Source organism: Macrosteles quadrilineatus, unplaced genomic scaffold (assembly GCF_028750875.1).
Source record: "Macrosteles quadrilineatus isolate MER2022 unplaced genomic scaffold, UCM_ALF_1.0 Scaffold_4__1_contigs__length_99947679, whole genome shotgun sequence".
Taxonomy (NCBI): Eukaryota; Metazoa; Arthropoda; class Insecta; order Hemiptera; family Cicadellidae; genus Macrosteles; species Macrosteles quadrilineatus.
This window is the reverse complement of record NW_026542597.1, coordinates 76,455,400-76,476,050: the sequence shown is the minus strand read 5'-3', so window position 1 is coordinate 76,476,050 and position 20,651 is coordinate 76,455,400. Positions and strand designations below refer to the sequence as shown.

The window sequence follows — 20,651 nt, the reverse complement described above, 5'->3', positions numbered from 1 at the left end:
ATGACCACCACGAGGTTTGAATGAATTAGTTTACGCGCACGGTATTTTAGCAATTGCCGTCTTCCAACAACAATATTAAGGAAATACAGTATTAGTTCACGTTTTAAAATTTCTAAACTATGAAAAATATTTAGTCTTAACTTCTTCAGCTGTATGTACGAAATTTCGAAATTTTTTCTACATAATATTCGTGATGCACAACGCAAATAAGTCGTAGTGCCTTTTTTCCACTATTTTTCATCTCCTATTTTTCGGAAAAAATTTACACAGGATTAATCCACCTTAAGGTTTCATCTTGTAGCATTCATTTGTAAATATAAAATTTGATTATAGTTACAATTACTTGTTCCCTCATAAATCTTTATTCTGTAACAAATATGAGAGTGTATGTTAGCAAAGTAAATTGTACGTAAAATGTCTGTAGTGCATAATGGGTTTAATAAAAAAAATACCATATTTAAAATTTTAAAAATACTATCTAGATTTGTATGATCCAAACAAGCGGATATAATCTATAGATAGGTCTAAACATTTGGATTTCGGGACTAAATTATCATAGAAATATGTTTTTGAGTAAATACATCTATACTTAATACCAGATTCTTTTATTTGAGTTAAATATAAGGTATTTATCATTTAGGTATTATTTAAGTACCTTAATGAGTTAAGTACTATAATATAAGAATTGATGTCGTCCAGTGGTCAAAATTCGACCACAATCCAAATAAAATATGAACTTATCTATATTCATCCCGCGCTGAAAATCAAACATGTGATGATTGTGTACCAGTCTTCAATTTGTTTTGATTTTCTGTATATTTATCGTTGTTATTGCGTCACCAGAATTTTAACTCATAATCCAAATGTTAGTTTTTTGTTTATGTTAAATTCGTTTTCGTACTTATTTTTAATCATTTTTTTAATTTATTAAGTTGTTCTGTTTATCTACAGGAAAATATGTTTCTAACAGTATGCGTAGATTTTCCTTGCGATGCACACGAGCTGAGAAAAGGGCCTTAAAGAAACATATTTGCCTATTAATATATAGATATAGCTAATACTTGTCATACCAATAAGGAGAATAAATAAGCAGACACAAGAAGGATCTTATTTAAGAAACATAATTTAATGTAGGCTATTCTAATAGCCAGTGAAATTTATTTTTTCCTACAGTTACCTAACAATGTACATGTTCTCTCACTGATTTGAGAAAGCAAAGTGGCCAATTCGCTCATCAGTGAGACAATGTTAACATTGTCTCACTCTAATTACTTTGTCTCACTCCAGATTTGCAACGAGAAGGCACGAAATAGTGAGCGCGTAACATGCAGGCAACGTCGTATGCGCGCGAAATACGTTGGCAGCACTGGCTGTAAATCAACTGGTCAGCTGTTGTACTGTTGTATTTGTCACTTCACATTAAATGTTATGTTAAAAGCTCACTTCTGTGTAAAAATAGGTTATGTTTCTTTAAAAATTTATTTGTTTTATGGTAACTGTAGGAAAAGTATAATGTGCAACTCGAGTTCAAAGTACAATTGCCTCACTCGAGAAACCATTCCTCACTCGCCTACGGCTCGTGAGTAAGGATTTCTCTCGAGTGAGTCAATTGCTCACTTTTCTCACTAGTTGCACAAATAACTATTGTAAACCTTACAAGAGAGATAATAGTAATAATAATCGAAAGTATATAGTAAAATTAGTGGGATTCTGTTAACTGCCGCAAACATTTTATCAGTAGGCCTACTGTTCACCTTCGTACTGTTGTACTGGCTCATCCCTTGCTTTGCTGGATACGTTACACGCACAGATCTGTAGTCTTATGTGGACGGGCAAATGTTAAAAATTTTTAACAGAGACCACACACCTCTTTGTTTCCCTAGTTGGAACACATAATTCTTCATCCAAAGTCTATGGGCCTTGAGAGTCACTTAATTGTATACACAACATATGTAAGCAATATCAGTTGTGTGTTTTAGCTAATTTCCCATATAGGGAATAAGCTATTACCGTAGTACTCATGTAAGACCTGGACCCGGACCGAATTAATTTTCGTTTTGAGATCCCTAGAGGCCAAAAACGCCATCCGTTCCTTTTTTGTTACATTTTTTTAGACAAATTAAAATATGATATTATGGAGCTATTTATGTTGCAAGCGCTAATAAGTGGATGATACTTAAATAATTTGTAGAGAACGGATTGTCCAATTAATTTGTTTGTGGCATCAAACCATATGTTTATGAGAGCAAGGAATCTGTTACCAATACTAACTAGTGTACATTTTGCTCGAATTCGAGCAATTGCAAGGTACTGGTATTACAGAAATTATTTCAAAAACGATAACAGTAATATTTACAATGAGTTTAAAAGAGTCAACTCAAAGCTTACTGGTGTGTATCATATGGAGATACTCACGATGTACATAGCAGTAATCAACATTTCCTAAAAATATATATAGCCGCATATGGTTGTCCATGTTTATCTTCGTTATTGATAAACCTATGCATGCTACCACCCTTGTCGCCAGCAGTAAGTTTACAAATTTCATTAATTCTTTAATGAGGATAGAATCTGTTTTCATCACCATAAGGACTTCCTGTTGTCTGTCACGATTGTATTTGTTCAATTGGTGTATTTTTTGTTTAGTTGCAATAACGTTAATTATATTTAACTGAGAAAATGCAAAGTTAAAGACCTTCTGTCGTTCAGTTGATTTTTGTTTCCCTTAGCATTATATGAATAATAATTAAAAGCCTTCAGTAAAATGTTAGTAAGGGGCTTTTGGATATTTTCATAGGCTATTATTAAAATTGTTTGACTTTTATGAAAACATAGATTAATGTCATTGACGTACCAGATTTATTTGGCTTTAGAGGGTTTTCCTCTGCAATGATCACAAAGTTAAGTCCATGTTTCCTAATAAAATTTGTAGCACTTCAGCTAACATCCTCGTTCATAGTTTGTAGGAATCTGAATCTTGTAGGTGTTCTTCATTATACAGGCTAATGACGATAGTTAATTCTAAAAAAAAAACATTATCTCTATTTCTTCTACTAGGGGGCGTTCTATGACTTTTAATGTTTCAATAACTTGCAAATTGGTTCTTTCAATGATTTATTTTTTAAAGATCTAATTTTTGTAGGACGCTTTTCTTTGAAATGCAGTTTAAATATTGACAGCAATTAAATTATATAGCTGATCAAAATTTTAACAATTATGATCTTCATAAGGATAACATGGGAACCTTCAAAGCCACTGGGGTAGAGCCCAAGGGACTTTTTCAAATCCAGTTCAAGACCAGTTTGCAAATCTACGCGACACGCTCTTTCCAATGATACGTCAATGGATAAAATCGGTCAAGAAATGACGGAGGAGTTCAACCGACAAACTTTGTGTTCGCGTATTAATTATATAGATCTACGTATCACGTTTCGTTTAGCATACAGGCAGGAAATGTCGCTCATTACGAAAATATTTATTAATTCTTTTAATAATGACTCTAGAGAAGAGTTAGAAAATTAAAAGGTGTAGAATAATACAGCTAACAAAAGTGGTCCTGTAACATTTTGTCATAACTTGAACCCATATGACATTATGGATCCTTTCATGTTCTGGAATTGATGGAGAGTTGCGTGGAGGGGCGAGCAGGGGCGTGTGGGACTTTTTTAGTATCCATACTGGCAACCTGCCTGCCGCTTACTTCGAATTGTCAATGTTACCAACATGACGTGGCTTCCGTGCCCCGTCTTCTGAACTGCCCGTTCAAAAAATGTAAATTTAAGTAAGAAAGGCCTATAAATATAAATATAATATAATAAAAAAAATATAAATATAAATTAAAATATAAATATTGCATGTAAATACAATCAAATTAAATGTAAACGGTTATGGCAGTTTACCAAATAAAAATATAGGCATACTGCACATGAAACTTGAGCTTAGAATGTGCATATTTGCTGAATATTATAGGTATGGACTAATTTCTCAGGTCCCCATAGGCCGATTTCAACGGGCTACGTCTGTTATGCTTTCGCAGTTTGAATAATTTAATTCTGTTTATTTAATGAAAGAGCTGGGCAATGCAATTACTTGGCGTTTGTTTTATTTACTTGAAAAAATATGTTTTTGATGCTAGGAAATATGTTCATCTGGGGGATTATGTTCGGACAAAAAAAGGTTGTACAAGTTTTGTAAGAGTATTGCTCACAGTTTTATTTGTAATGTATATAGTAATAACATATAAATAGGCATGACTCAAATTGAAGAAATGTCATAAAACATCTTATTAAATGAAACAGAAGCATTGATATCGAAGACCTTATTTGTGTTATTGCTACACTAAGGTATGTTGTCATAGTCTTTCGAACTGAAACATACGGTATCGGTTATTGGCAGTCCTAGGGGTAACGATGTTTCTTGCAACACAAAAATCATGAAAATATGTCAAATGGTTATTGATTAGCATCGTGAAATAAATCACTCTGTGACGTTTTAATGTATAGTGTACATGTTGCTCGAAATCGAGCAATTGCAAAGAATTCAAGTAGTTATTCAAAAACAAATAACTTATTTGAAAACGAATGAAAGTCATAATTTCCGACGAGTTTAAGACTCAACTCATAGACTACGTACCTAACAGTTCCATATAATAAACATTTCTTGTAAATATTTGATCATTTTTCAACATCTTATATGGTTTTTAGTGTATTCTACAATTTTATTCCACTTGTAGCCACATTATGTTAGTCAAAGAATCGTTTAAAAAGTACATTACCGTATAGGACACAGAAAAAGGGAAGAACAATAAGATTAATATCATTGAGCATAATTTACTACAAAATGAAAACAACCAACAATTATTGTCGCCGGAATAAGGCTGAAACACCTTTGACTTTAAATAATCTAAATCTATAATATTAAAACTAATTTTTTTTATTTCACTATTCTGAATCAACCACTTGACGGATTTTAATGATTTTTGTGTTGAAAGAAAGATAATTTTGAGAACTAGGGAATGTCGAAGCCATAATTTTAGTTTAGGGTTTCAGTTTTTTAGAAATTAAGTTTTAATTTTTAAAAACTCTAGCAGCCGACGCTAGCAATTTAAAGTATTTTCAATGCTGGTTTAACTAACAGCTGGTTTATAACTGTCATTGAAATGTTTATGTTACGAGTTGTTTGTTTACAAAAATAATGTTCGTTGGTGTACTACTGTATTTCACTTTAAAATGTAGGTAGTTTTCCCTTACCGTGAAGGATCTGCGTTATCAGGAAATGTGTTATTTTGAACTAAACATCTCAAACACTTGCGTTTAATCAAGTTTTGTCGTAAATGCAATCCGTGTAAGTATTTAGTTTATGCATTGCAAATTTCAACTCATATTTGGGAAATATTTTTTCAGCAGTTTATCGCTTAATTGTTAAAGATGTTAGTGGAATACGTGTTGATACTTCTTTTTCTGTATGTTTGAATGTGAGTATGTCGGCATACTAAAATTTTGGTTAGTAATGAAAGCGTCAATCGGTGTAGTAGGTCTCTATAAAACTGTTAAATAAACTGCAGGGTGCAGCAGAAACCAAAGTCGACTCTTACCATACCAACTATCCCCGTAGTACTGATGATTCAGAAACTTGGGCACTGGCCAAAGAACCGAACAACCTTAATGATGGGTTAGATAATTAAGTGCAGAGAAAATATACAGACCAGCTCAAGATAACGGCCCGGAGGTCGAAATAAAAAAGAACAGAGAGTTAAGAGAAATGTGTTAACACCCAAATATAGGGATGCTTTCCAGAAGTAGGTAAAGCTTGGATGGACAGGCTGTGCATAAACTTTAAAAAGTATATTCCAAGGAGTACCACACGATAGACGGGAAATATCAAGTTATGAAATGCATCCTCAGACTGGGATCTAAATTTTGAAGAGGCAGGTGATAGAAGAGAATCCTCATAAAAGTTTCAGTGGTCACGGAGGTAAGATAAGGTACGGTAAGTACATAAGTATACAGTATGCAATTGGAGGTGGCATGTAGCTACTCTACTCAAAACCAGTGTGAATCGGTCGCCAATCTCACTTCAAGATTTTTCAAATCGACACAAATGCTGTTTTATGGTAAAATTATCGGATTTAAAATACATATCGCCATATTTTAGGTCTATATTCGAATGGAATAAATAGGTGGTCATGTTACATTCGTTTATAAGGTGATCTTCCCCATTAAAACTGCCAGAATTTGTGTTTATGCGTGTAAACTAGATGTTCTGAATTATTCCGTTTTAGTTGACAACTCGATTCCCGTACGTAGGACGGGCCACCAGCTCGTATCCATTACATTTTAACCAAATATAAGCCTACAATTGAGTTATATTTCCATTTAACTTGCAATTCCAAGTAGGCTTTCCATTTCAGTGAACTAGACTTACAATTAAATAATGCAGACTTAGGCAGAATAGGTACTGCAATAATTAGGACTTCCATTAATATGAACCGAAGATACCACTGAGTTTAGATGCTGCAAGTAGACATTCCATTGACGTGAACCAGACGTAACATTGACTTAATATACTGCGAATCGGCACTCCATTTATGGGAATCAAATTAACAATTTCTTTGGATCCTGCAAGTAGACAATTTATTTATGTGAACGATATGTACCATTGAGTTTGTATACTTCAAGTAAACAATTCGTTTAAGTGAACCCGACGTATCATTGACTTTGAATGCTGCAAATAGGCATCTTATTTATGTGAACCAAATGGACCATTGACATTGGATACTGCAAGTAAATTTCTCATTTTTGTGAAGCTGGTGTACTATTGATTTAGGATACTGCTACTGCAAATAGACATTTAATTTATGAGAACCAGATGAAACATATATACTTTGAAGTAGACAATACATTTAATTGAACCAGACTTGTAATTGACTTTGAATAACGAAATTAAACATTTCATTCATTTGAAACAAAATATATACTAATGAGATTGGATACTGCAAGTATGCATTTCATTTACGAGAAACATATGTAACATTGACTTTAGAAAATTATTTGATTATTATGTCTGCTATCTGCTCAATATTGCAAGCAGACAATTGCATTGTACACCTAGTGTAAATTACCTGAAATGTAAAGTTAAAACTGTGAACGTTTCTCATCCAAAGTCCCCGTGCGATCTCTAGTGTTCACTTGGTAATACATGTGTATTACAAAGTATAGGGTGTTTTCAACTCCCCACGTGAGGGTTAATGTTTCGTAAAAAGTACAAGTTCCTGTATAAGGTAATGTTTTTTTCTTTTTGCGAAAGACTCTAAAAGTAATGAAAGGACATTTTTTATTTACATTTATTTCGATAACAAACAAGTGTTTTTGACATATAAATAAATTTGTTTGCACAAAACTTGTGTGTATTACGATCCCCCCCCCTAAAAACTGTTTTTTTAGTAGTACATTTTAGGAAAAAATAATACCTTTACCATTCACAGACATAATATAATCTTTTAAAAATTATATATTTTCTGGATAGTACATATGCTAGTTATTCAATATCAAACAGTTCAATGACAAAATACATATTTTTTAATACAACAAATGGTTTATATGCAAAAGTTGACCAAATACACACACAAATTGCAGTTGGTAAAAGAAATATATTATTTACATTGTATAACTTAAAATAAATAACTCTTTCATATTGGAAACAGTATACAGTAAAATAAACTTAAATAACAACAAAAAATGTAATTTACCAATTATTAGTGTTAATACAATTATAACAAATATGTAATAACGGGGTGTCAAAAACACCCCACGCGAGTACATACGTTAGTAAAACCCGCGCGAGTAGTTAAAGGTTAAAGTCCCTTTAGCATAGAAGTAAGAAGTATAGCAATTAATTAATCTGTAAGTATATAACAAAAGTTTGACAGGCGACGGTAGGTATATAGATACAGTACAATGATACGGCAACGGCTGCTGACAGTATTACAGCGGAGCGGGCAGCGCAGGAACTTGTGGCGCTGACTGTACTACACATTCCACTTGGAGATATGAGACTCCACTCAACTTTTGGAGTTATGAGACTCTGGTTTAATTTTTACTTGGACTTATGAAACTTTGGAGTTATGATCACTTGGACTTATGAAACTTTGGAGTTATGATCACATGCGCTTATATTTTTCTTGGAGTAATGAAATTATCCCTTTTCGGGTACTTGTAGTTGTGAAACTTTGGATTAAATATAATTTGGAGTTATGATCTCTTGGACTTATGAAACTTTGGAGTTATGATCACTTGGAGTTGTGAAACCTTGGAGCTATGAGATGATCCCGAATGCAGAAGGGTTGCTCAGCTATTAACTTTGCCTTATAATCTTTATTTATTTCAATTGTGTTGTAAGAAGTATTTTTTAAACAGTAAAACTTTCTCCAATTTATAGACTACCTATTATGATTCATTGTTGTGTTTTATTAAGGTCCCTACCCTTATCTAAAAAATATTTTATAAACCAAAATGTTTAATGCTGTTCGCATTAAACATTTTAAACACATAGTTTAGTGTGGTAGTGTGCAAGGTTAGTGTAGTCTTAAGATTGTTTTCAGCCTTGGAAGAACTAAACACTACCAAGAACGTCCCCTAAGGACTTCTGGGGGGAATTTTATTCCACAGGGCCCACTAAATCTTTATTTAACATCAAGCTTCCACTGCCAACGCTCTGTTGTAATATTTTTGTTCACTTAGTTCTTCCAACCTAGGGGCAACCAATTTGTAAAGAACCAGTCAGTCGAGAGGCATTTGAGAGTATTTACCAGTAAAAATATATTTGAATATTTATATTTAAATATGTTGTTAGAAATCCGTTTTCTTCTTTAAACTTTTACTTAGTACTGAATCACTTGATCAATACAAATAAAATCTTAAATGAACTTATTCCTTATTACATTATGACTATTTTGGTAACTAAGTGCCTTCTTGTGTCAAGTTTTGCTAATGACATAGAGTTCAGTATGGATTTTAGAATTTTAGTACTGTTTATAAATACTTGGATATATCATTTTTGATATTACAGAAATTACATCAATGGACAAAACTATTGTCAAACTTATGTTTCCGATCTTTGGGAAGAATATTTTAATTTTTCTTGCAATAAAAAATCATGCTTGGGTTACTTTTTAACAGAAATGTTGCATTAACTTTTGAAACATAATTTTTACAGGAATGGGGGTTGCACTATTTTATGTAGAATTATAAGGACCTTTACTGACAAATTTCAATCAAAATTGTTTGGCTTTTTTTTTCAAACAAACAAACAAAACCAAACTTGCTGACAATCAAAATGAAATTTTTAATATAGAAGGAAAAGTAATTTAAAACAATACAAAATAACATCAAGCTATAATAATGGAGTAATTGGAACTGTTTTAAATTTACAATTCAGAATGTGTATTGTCATCGCAGTTCATTTGACAAAAATGAAATTGAAGCAAGACAGAAATATCCATCAATAGCTTCAAGGTCCGCTTTTGCACCGACAATCGTCTGCTCCTTAACACATCGGTCTGCTATGTCGCAACAATGCAACCACTGCGACAGTTTGTGGTTGGGTGATAACTACCCTAACCATGTGGTCTTTCATTTGATATATCACAAGGGGTACCTTGCTATTAAAAAAAAAGTTCCGGGAGGGGGGGGGGAAATATCTCGCAAATTTATGAACCGATTTTCAATTTTTTATCATCAAACATTTTCTTTTTTCATGCTCTTTCATTTGATATGTCACAAGGGGTACCTTGGTATATAAAAAAAATAAGTTGGTGGCAGGGGGGGGATGTGAATGTAACGTTGAATTCAAAACAATTGGGCCCCCTACGTCAATAGATGATTCTGGCAAACTGCATATTTCTATCTATTGCGGTTTTTACATAAATAAAGATGCAAGTTTAAAAAAAAAACCCCTGTATATCTATGAATTTATACAACTTATATATATAAGTTTTTAGGCATATGCCTAACTACCACCACGTGAGCACGCAACATGCAGCTGTCCGTGTGAAAAGCATGAATTTTCTAAATTTAAGCCGACCATAGTCAGAGATTGCTCTAGTCCTTTATAATAATGGTAATTGCAAAAGCAAGACACAAAGGAAATTGTAGTTGCTTAAATTCAGAGGGTAATTCGAATGAAATCATCAGTATTCTTGGGATTAAGACTATTTTTCTCCTTTAAACTTACAACTGATAATAATGACTAAAGGTATGGACGCACCAGATTTGCCATCAAGCATCGACATTCTTTTTGACGTATATTTCTGGTTATGCACAAAATGTGTACCAGTACATTTATGGGAGTTAAATTTTTGTGTTTTCGAGTTCGTTTGGCTTTTCTACCCACTCGATTTTGATAATTTTGGTCTTCAAATAAAGCTATGCAAGCACATATTTGTCATCAAGCATCATCATTAATTTATCTAATGTACTACTCAACGAAAAAATATAAATTTTATTTTTTACTTCAATTAAAAATGTATTCCAGCAGTAATTACATTTCCCTATATGTTTTGGTCTAAAAACCTTAGTGAAATACGTAAATTTGAGCTATCCTTATATATAATACGTGAAGGCGATTTCTACGAAACACTACTCCGTTAATAATGGACGGATTTTTACAAACGACGTGTCAAAATAAAGTATTATTTTTGTAGACGCCCCCTTTCACCAATTCCTGTAATAAAAATCCTCGGGCTTTGCCCCAGAGGCCATCAAAGTTGGAGTTTCTCCCATAAGATTAACATGGGGGAATCTAAATATTTAATTGGAAACTTTGTCCCCACTAATTTGAGAGAATGGCTGGGCGTAGAAACTTGGTAGAAGTGTCCAAAGAATAAAGAAAGATCTTGGTCTGTAGATGAGTTATCAAAAATAAAACTAAGACTCTGTCCCATAAGCCTTTAAAGATCCCTCCACAGAGTTGTTTACATTTTGGCCATGTAAATAATACTTTTTAATAAAACAGCTGTTCATTTTTACTTTCTCTCCCTATACCATAGTATATGGAGAAAGTATTGTTTTCGTCAAAATTTTTGAGTTTTGAGTGGATATATTCGTTTTTGGTCCCCCTGGACCCAAAAAAGTGGTTTTCGAAGTGATGTCTGTGTGTCTGGATGTGTACAGAGCTAGGGACTACACCTGTGGTCCGATTTCGATGACATTTGGTATGTAGGTTCTAATCCATGGTATCTCCAGGCGTTTTATCATTTTTTTGAAATTTTCATTATTAATGGGAGATTTTCCGATTTTCCCATAAAAAAAACAGGAAAAATCGGATTTTCTCAAAAATGGCCCGAACGATTATGGAGAAAATTTAGTTTGTTGTAGCCCTTTAAATTCTGAAGAAAATGGTACAAATCCCATTTCTGTAAAAATTACGGTTCAAAAGTTATTGAAAATTATGTTATTTTCCCATAAAAGCTCCATAAAATAACGGAAGAAATAGATTTTCTAACAAATGGCCCTGCCGTTATCTTTTGTCAACAGGATTTCTATAAAAGTGTACGCAGACTTGGTGACCTGTATTTCAAAAGTTGAATATGTCATCAGTATTGGAAGTTAGCGTGTAATTCGGTATCTTACGCTTTCGCAGTATATAACGATTTTGATAAAAATTTAGTATATTATAGTCCTTTAAATTCTGAACGAAATTGTACAAATCCTATTTTCGTATATTTACTCTCACCGCTTACACATGATAATCGACACACATGTATTTGTTGACAAACTTATGGGAGAAAGTATGTGTCAGAATGCTGATACCGTTTATTAAATTGTATTTCAAACAAAACACATTTATTGGGATCTACTGAATTCTACCAAGTAAGTATTTGCAAGTTATTTTCTGATTTTAAAATTGATTTTCTTCTTTTATCATGTCATGCTTTGCAATATAACGTTTCATTACGAAATCAGAGGAAAATCCTTTTATCACATAAATTTTTAAATTATTTCTTATTGAACTATCTTATATATTGTACGGGTTGTGTGGGTGGCGTGAAATTGTAGACCCAAAGGTAATTTCATTCCAGAGGAGGAGTGATAAACTGTCAGTGGATAAAAATTGCATTTATGGGACAGTAGAGTGGTCCATAGCTAAGAAATTGCAAGGTAAAGTCATCAAGATATTGCATGAAGAGTAATACTACTTTCTGGCTCCCTGTATTACCATTTAAAGAAACTAACCAACGATTTATCGACGTTATTATCCTTGTGTGCCATGGTGGCACCTTAACGCGCTCCCATAAAAATATACTTTACAACCATAATCAGGTCTCATATCTCACCATTGCACTTTCTTATTTAAAACTCACAGTTCTAATTTTCCATAGAGAGGAAGGCCAGCTTGTTAAATTTAACTTTAATCTCTAAGGTGAACACCTGCTAGATAACTCTAAATTTAAACACAGAATTCTAACTGTAAATTTGTAAATTTTAAATCTCGGGTTTTGTGTCTACTGTAGTTCTTGTCCTGTGACACTGACCGCTACATGACATTATGACAAGATCGTTTTATTTGGCTAAATGAAGGCGTAAACAGTGAAACAAATTGTAAACAAAACATGACCTCTATAATCTACATTGCACCGTACAGAAATAAAACTAAAATTTGGGCTTAAGTTGTTCCATAAGTATGACAAATCTACTAAATATGTTTTGATCATAGATCAAACAGTCCCTTAGAAGATTTGTCATTCTTGTTGAAAAGCTGAAGCCAATTTTATTGCTATTCTATGCCGACTGTAGAGGTTGTGTTTTTTTACAATATGTTTCTTAATTGTTATTTCAGTTATTTAAAACCTAATTTAACCAAATAAAACTATCTAATCATAAAAAATAACTGGTCTCCTAGCTATATAACCAAACAGTAAAGCACAAATCTTAAAATTACCCTAATATAATAGAAACAAGATTTCATTTACACTAGCGATCAGTGTCGATGCACATGAACTAGACACGAAAAATAAGCTTCAAAATCAACAATGGGATGAGAAGTCTACTTATGTTGCATAGTCTACTGTTTTATCTATGAAAAGGTATTTTTACACCGGTATTACACAATATTACAAAATAAATATTATACAATAGTTATCATGCATAGCATAAATAAGCAACACGAGCAATATCAAACTTATGATAATATATTTCAGCTTACATAATTAAAGTAAAACAGCAGATACAAAAAATTATTCTATTATTCAACAAAAAACCATTTAATATATACATCTATTACATATGTCGTCCAGGAGTAAATAAAAATTGAAATACTTTTGGTTTTGCTACGTTGGCTGCACTTAACGCAACTTCTTATTGCCGAGTAGCGGCTGCTAGTCCATACGATAATTTGAGGACCATTGCACGATAATTTTTTTGTCTACTCAGGATCGATCAGCTGTCCCATCCGCTATGACGTAATTCCCGCGCGTTATAAGCTATGCCACGTTTTTAAAATTATAAGCTATAGAACAAACGAGATTTTATAAGCTGCAGCACATTTGAGCTATGCCATTATAAGTTATGTCACATTTTAAGAAAACCGTTATAAGCTATGCGACATTTCTACGATTATAAGCTATGGAACACTTTAAATTTTCCATTATAAGCTATGCCACATTTTCAAGATTATAAGCTATGCAACATATTCGCAATTATAAGCTATGACATTATAAGCTATGGCATCGTACCATCATAAGTCATGTAAGTCACAACAATAACAACCAAAAAACACAAACCAAAACTACAAACCTCATCCCCAATAACTTTTTTCAGTCAGCGCAACGTAAATTAATTGAATCTTGTCAATAATCAATTAATTTACTTAATTAAGTTATTTTTTGAAAGTTGTCGATCAGTTACCATCAAATGAGGGTTTGATGACGTTACACAAGTGGTTTCTAAGAAATAGCGAGGGGTAATGGGGTATTTTATTTTTTCCCAAATTCCGGTGAGATGAGACTGCCGAGACTAGTTCAGTCAGACCAAACGGAAGGATTTCATGCATCACAGCTAGCCTGCAAAAGAAAAAAAAATACAGAGCAGAGATGTCAGGATGCCGCAGATGACTTGCAAACAAAAACAAGACAAGACCAAGACAAGACATACTTTCTTAGGTTATGTTATCTTGGTTTATTTCTTATAACTTAACTGGGGTTTAGTGTAGTTATAATCCATTGAAATGGCAAATTATGGTGAAATCGTTGAGTTGAATTCAAGATCTTTTGTGACTGATGGTGAAGAATGGTCATTGGAGGAAAGGTAAAAATCATCAGCCTATTTGTAATTATTTTCTGTTAGGCCTAGCCTAAGTTAGCCTACCACCAACTTGTGTGACCTGGCAATAACTCAGTTCAGTAATAAGTAGTTAGCGCGCCTTATAAAATCTATTGCTGGCTGTTTTGCGGCAAAATACGGTCGCGTAAAGCACGGGTCACACTAGGCTGGCATCAGCGGTGAATTGAAAGAAGCCGCTACTGTCAGCTTAATGTGACCACAAAATTCGCAGCTGACACTGAGCTGACTCAGCCTGGATTGGTGAGCCGGTGATGCTGGTGCCAGCTGCTGATCACCAGCGGCTGGCGAACAGCCTAGTGTGACCCGTGCTTAAGCCTATCATATTACCAATAAGTTAATGTTACTAGATAGAGGACCACCACTTCATGATCGATATTTATTCATATTTATCGATATTTTCATTGGTTGTTTGTGCCAACAGATATGGAAGTGTACCCTATATATATCTAAAATCAATATTTTCAATTCGATAGTTTCAATCAATATTAGCATAGCCCAGTTAAGAAACTGTACCCGTAGGTTGGATTGAAATCTACTCTGTAGCCTAATTAAACTACCTATTTCTAAAGTGTTGATTATTAAATCAAGTTAAAGAACAACTTGAAACCCTCCGTTAACACTAATACCGAAACCCCACCTAGGCTGACGTTAACCGAAACCCCCGGTCTGTGAGACCCCATTTGAAAAAAAATGGAGCCCGCTTAGAAACACACAAACCGAAACCCTCAGTCTGTGAGACCCCGCTTTAAAATACACTAACGCTGGGCTTCTGAGACGGACATGTTATGATCAGACGACCTGTCAAGGTCACGGCACCCATGCAAAATGAACAAATGATACATCAATAGGTAGGGGAGGAAAAGGGGGGAAGGTATTGGGGAAAGGAATCTACCAAGTAAACAGTGTTGCCAACATGCGTTTTTGAAAATTCCCGTGGGCCTGTCAGACCGGGGTTTCGGTATTAGTGTTAAACGCCAAGCTAAAAGTGAGCAACCCCCTTACTAATTAGGCCTTCTGCATTTTTGCAATTTTTTATTTTAAAGAAAACTGATGAATTGTAACAATCCATTTTTCTAGGTACTCGATGCACTCAGAACATGAAGGTTCTCAAGACTTGGGACAAGCACATCAATATTTATTGGTAGCAAGTGGTAAAATATTGTGTGGTAAGTTGAGTTATTAGAGCGTAAGTTTTGATACTGCTTAGAGAATTTTTTAGGAAATTATGTCCATTAAGGTGACCAAGGGAACCATAGTAATTTATATATATCATTAGAATGGCAATTCATTTTTGGTGGTTGTCAAAGATGATGCCCGGATAGTTGTATTCAGATACTCTCTCAATACACACACATTCATACAGCCTCGCACTCCCGCACGTTTGCAAACGCAGATGCAGGTCGACCGGGTTGTGGTCAGCTCTCACAGACACTGGCATATATTTGGTTTTGGATATATTGACTGAGAGCCGACTCTGGCCGAACCTTGACAGTGTGAAGCCCACGCTCAGCCACACAGTACACTTGCTCCCAGCTGACACCTTCAAAAAGTAAAGCAGAATCATAGGTGTAAAGGAAAAGTTTTCCACCATCCAATGAGATCCTACCAAGATTGTTTATATAAACCTAGGAACAACAAAGGCCCAAGCAAACTTCCTTGGAAAACCCCAAAATCAATCAAACGAAGTACATTGGAGTGGCCCAACATTGACACAACTTGAAATTGTTTACTAAAATAACTTCTAAACCACTCCAGTGCAGCCCCACTGACACCAATTAAGCTTTAAAGCTTTATTTGTTCAATAAAATTCCCCAGTCAACTGTATTGAAAGCTGTGGCCAAATCTATAAAGAGGAAGACTAAAAGATGTTTCTTATTCCTCTCAACTGTGTCATGAATATTTTTAGTGAGTAGAAAAATGTCATCATCATTTAAATTTTTATCCTTCCTAAAGCAAAAATTGGTTTTTAAACAAAATGTAGTAACCATCAAATACTGTATAATCTGCTCCCTAACACACATGTCTAATAATTTAGACAACCCACTTGTTAATGTAATTGTTCTGAAACTCACGCATTGATTTTTCTGTCCACTCTTGTAGATTAGAATTAACTTACTTTCCCCAGTTTGAAAAAATCAGGGAAAACACCAGAGGTCAAACTCATGTTTATAATATGAAGTGGTGACTAATACGATAAGTACCTCATGACTTATTTAGTATATTTATGTTTTACTTGATTAATTTAGTTGGAATTCCATCTACACCTGGGGCAGAGCCTCCTTTCTTACTATTGACCATTACTAAATCTTTCTCTGAAATAGGCTGAAATTTACAGTGAATTGGTTGGACAAATTTTGAATCCAGTATGTTTCCACTTTCCAGTCAATTTGAAGTTTTTCACCCATCTGAAGATTTTGTTACGGCTTGGAACAGCTCAATGTCAACCGACATCAAACCGTATACGAAACAATCGCTGTGTAGCTATAATAGACTCGCCACTTCTCACGAAACTGTCATATTGATAACTGATTGAATAATCATTGTGTTTTTAGATTTTTCTGCTGCTTTCCTCATATCTGAAGATACAAAAATCTTAAATAGATGGACTATAGTTCTCAACTCAGGTGAAAATGAACTATATTCAAGAAAGAAGTTTCCATTTGTTCTTTACCAGTTGTCAGAAAACACGTTATTGTTTGTCTGTGAACAACTTCCACATCTTTATTTTGCAAATCACATGTTAGATAAGGTAAGTAATATCCAACTTGATAAGCGTCTAGGCAGCCAGTGCAACTCCGAGGATCATGGATCAGATTGGAAACCCCCCACCATTGCTCCGTGCCGATGGCGTGACGTCAACCATTACCGCAATGATACGGAGCCAAGTCATGAGCCTTGGTGGTGTAGTGGATAGCGTGTCGGGCTGATAATCAAAAGGTGCCGGGTTCGAATCCCGCTGGTAGCACTAACTTTTTGTCAACAATTGTTTTCATATCAGCAAGTTTGGTTGGTTTGGTTAGGTTATGACAGTTTAATTTTATAATTAAAAGATTATAAAATTTAATTTGAGACATTTATATTTTTATTTTTAGAACAGAACTATTTTTTTATCAGTAGGGCTAAACCTTCATTCGAGTTTTTCACTATCAGCAAGTTTGGTTAGGTTATGACAGTTTAATTATTTTTAATTTAAATTTAACCTAGAAACGATACGTTTTGACAGCGACAGTGATAGAGATAACAATTTTCTGCGAACAGTTAGGCTATGCTGATGCACCTGTATGATTTGGAAGCGTACGACATGGTGCGGTGGTGGGGGGGGGGTGTTCTGATCTACAATCCACGGAGTTGTACTGGCTGCCTAGACGCTTGTTTCAACTTGGGCATGCAAAATACACATAAGTTTATGTCTCATCCATTTTTTTTAATGTCTTTTCTAAAATCCTTTGATCGGGGAGCGAGCTGATCTAGTGGTAGACCCGGGTCTTCGGTCCCCGAGGTCCCTTGTTCAAATCACCCTCTTGGCCTTATCTGAAGTAATGTGTGATCTACATTGGAAGCGGAATTTGACGGTCTTGGCAGGTCTGACCGAGTCTGTTGGAAACAAACACATGTAGCGCAGTCTCACCTCCTAAACTGGCACGGATTGTTGTGCCGGGAGAAGGAAAGGGTCAGAGCTTGTGGGAAACGAATCAAAATAGTTTGTTTTTTCATACGGTCAGACCAGACCCACTTGTTCGAAACTGTGACCGAGGTTGGTGCATAATTGAGGTTATTCATTTTGTCTGTATGTTTTTGAGATTGTGGTAAAATGGTTGACAAAGGAAAGTTGATTGAATTAGTGTGTGAGAAAGTCGCCATTACATAAGAAAGTATTAAAGTATTAAGTGGCTTTGTGGAACCACAATCTAAATTGTCCAATAACATTAAATCAAAAAGTTCCTCATCCATTTTTCAAGCCCAAAAGAATAACAAAAAACTAAACAACAAAAACTACGGTAAAGTTGCTTAACTAAAAGCACAAAATTATAAACAAACATAATTAACAATCAAGTTCAATAACAACAAGTTAAAGTTTAATAACTTAAACAACAGCAAAAATGCTTGGCTATCAACTCTGCTCGCTGTGTGCAATGTGACTGTGACTGTGGAGTGTCTGTGAGACTGACTGTCTGCAGTGTGGGAGCATCCACCCGGAGTCCGGTCTGTCAAGAGTCGGGTTGAGTAAACAGAAAAATCTGCTTCCAAAGTAGGTCACGCCTAATGTGGAAAGAAAATCTGTGCTAGAACCTAGAACCAAATACTAATTTGATCTCTTAACAGTCCTACATGGTGTTACGTTTTGCTCAGTTGTGATTTTCAGCTTCGTTGACTATTTTTATGAAACCAAAAGAAATAGTGGAACGTATCTAAACTTGAGAACTATGTGTGAATTAAGAATGACACATTCACAGGGAGAAATCTGACTTATATTTTCCCCATTCGGGAGTTCTTCCTCTGATGGATTAGAATGGTTTAGAATGGATTGGCATTGTCAATTATTAGTATACTACAACGTACAAGTCAAGAGTCTATGGCTCACTAACAGGAAACAGAGTGAAGAACGGCCGACCAGTACATACGTCAGACATGAAAGGTGCAATGACCTCTATCTTTGATAAAAAAAGTCAACAAGCGTTTGGTCAGAGGCCGGACCACTCTAGGTTGGTTTTACGCAGTTGTACTGTATAAAATGTAACAAATATTTTTCCTACAGTTATTTGACAAAGCGGGCCTCCTTAAACTGATTAGTGATTATAGTACGCCAAGTTGCTAGTTGATGCATTTACTTAGGCCTACTTTTTCTACACTCAGTATTCCAACCAATCAACACAAAATAGTTTACTTTACTTTTATTAGGCTCGTAATACGTGTACGCTTGGCAGCACTTAAAGATACTACAACTACGATCAGTTGATGCAGTACTCCTCATTTCGTGCAACGCTTGGTTTTAACTTTAACCTAATCTAAAAACGTGTTGTGCAGTGTTTGGAAGACTAATTATTTATATGCTTTAACTGTAGGAAAAATATAACGTGTAACACGAGCGCAAATTGCCTTTGCTACACATCACTAGTTACACAAATAACTATTTAAGTTAACTTCATACAATTTTAAGAGTTATTTAACTTTTTAGTTAAATGTGTTTTATGTTGCAGATCAAACCTTATATAGAGAAAGCTGGTCATACAATTGTTCTTACATCAGAAAACATGTCAAGTTACAAACCTAGAAGTGACTTATCATCTTTTATCAGATCTCTCTCAACAAAGGATTGTTCATTGAAATCCCAAGCTCAATCACTAGAACTACCAAACACTATGTCTGGGTTCCCAGCTGCAGGTATTGAATAGTAGCCTACATAGGTATAAGTAAATGTACAACCTATATTGTTAATTTTTATTGACTTTCTCTGCTTCTATTTAATCAATTTGTTATTACATTAATTGAAAAGCTCTGCCAAACGGTGTTGCAAGTATAAGACCTGGGTATGAATCATCCATAAAAAACATTTAAAAAAGTCATAGAAACACGTAAAATACTAGAAAAAGACATTGACTTTTTCTGTTTGTCACATTCCTTTTAGATAAATAACCAAACTAGATCTGCACAGACGTTCTGTTTCATGTGATAAGGATGGAAACAGGGGTCTCTTCAATTAAAGAAAAGGTCACTTAAACCAACCTGGTTTATTTATTTCCAGGCAGAGGCAGTTTATTGAAGTGACGGTCGAAAGATGGTATAGTAGAATTACCAAAAACTCCCCCAATTCCAATACCTATAAAATCCAAATTCCTAATATATTTTCTCGGACATTCATTTTCAATAGTCTACTATGATCATTAATGGTCAGAAAAGATGCTCTTATTTACTCTCAGCTACGACCTTTCAGTTTTCTACAATAATCAGCTACTGACCTCAGCAGACTCAATTTTTAATAATATTGAGGTACATCGTTCCACTAATATTGTTGTTTTGTTCCAGTACTGTCTTGGTGTCAAGCGAAGAACAAAAGTGCCGTTGTCTACGTTCTCTACACAGAATCCTCGAGTCTTGACTCAATCTGTGCTCAGCCTGTCTTACAGATGCTCAAATCATCCCCTTTTGTGAAAGTGCCTCCATCATCTAATGAAAAACTCAAACAATTTATACATAGATCACAATTGCAATATTCCAATCTTTACCTGTAAATTCAATAAAGCATTACTATAAGATATCTATATATTTAATTCCATAAGCGAATCGGTCCCCACAAAATATCTCAGGCTAGAAAAA

At 34.4% G+C, this 20,651-nt stretch overlaps 2 protein-coding genes across 2 annotated transcripts in view; one reads left to right on the top strand and one right to left on the bottom strand.

Moving 5' to 3' along the window:
• Nucleotides 1-12,266, bottom strand: part of LOC128993066 (uncharacterized) — a 15,664-nt gene extending 3,398 nt beyond the window's left edge. Inside the window, exon 1 of the mRNA XM_054416822.1 lies at nt 12,235-12,266. Coding sequence (XP_054272797.1) covers nt 12,235-12,266 — 32 coding nt within the window. The remainder of the gene's footprint in view (nt 1-12,234) is intronic.
• Nucleotides 12,267-14,130: 1,864 nt separating this feature from the next.
• Nucleotides 14,131-20,592, top strand: LOC128993482 (proteasome assembly chaperone 1-like). Its single transcript, XM_054417414.1, has 5 exons — nt 14,131-14,300; nt 15,414-15,502; nt 16,889-17,085; nt 19,535-19,718; nt 20,361-20,592. Exons 1-5 carry the CDS (start codon nt 14,221-14,223, stop codon nt 20,564-20,566), a joined length of 756 nt encoding a protein of 251 aa, XP_054273389.1. The 5' UTR covers nt 14,131-14,220; the 3' UTR covers nt 20,567-20,592.
• The last annotated feature ends 59 nt before the right edge of the window (nt 20,593-20,651 follow it).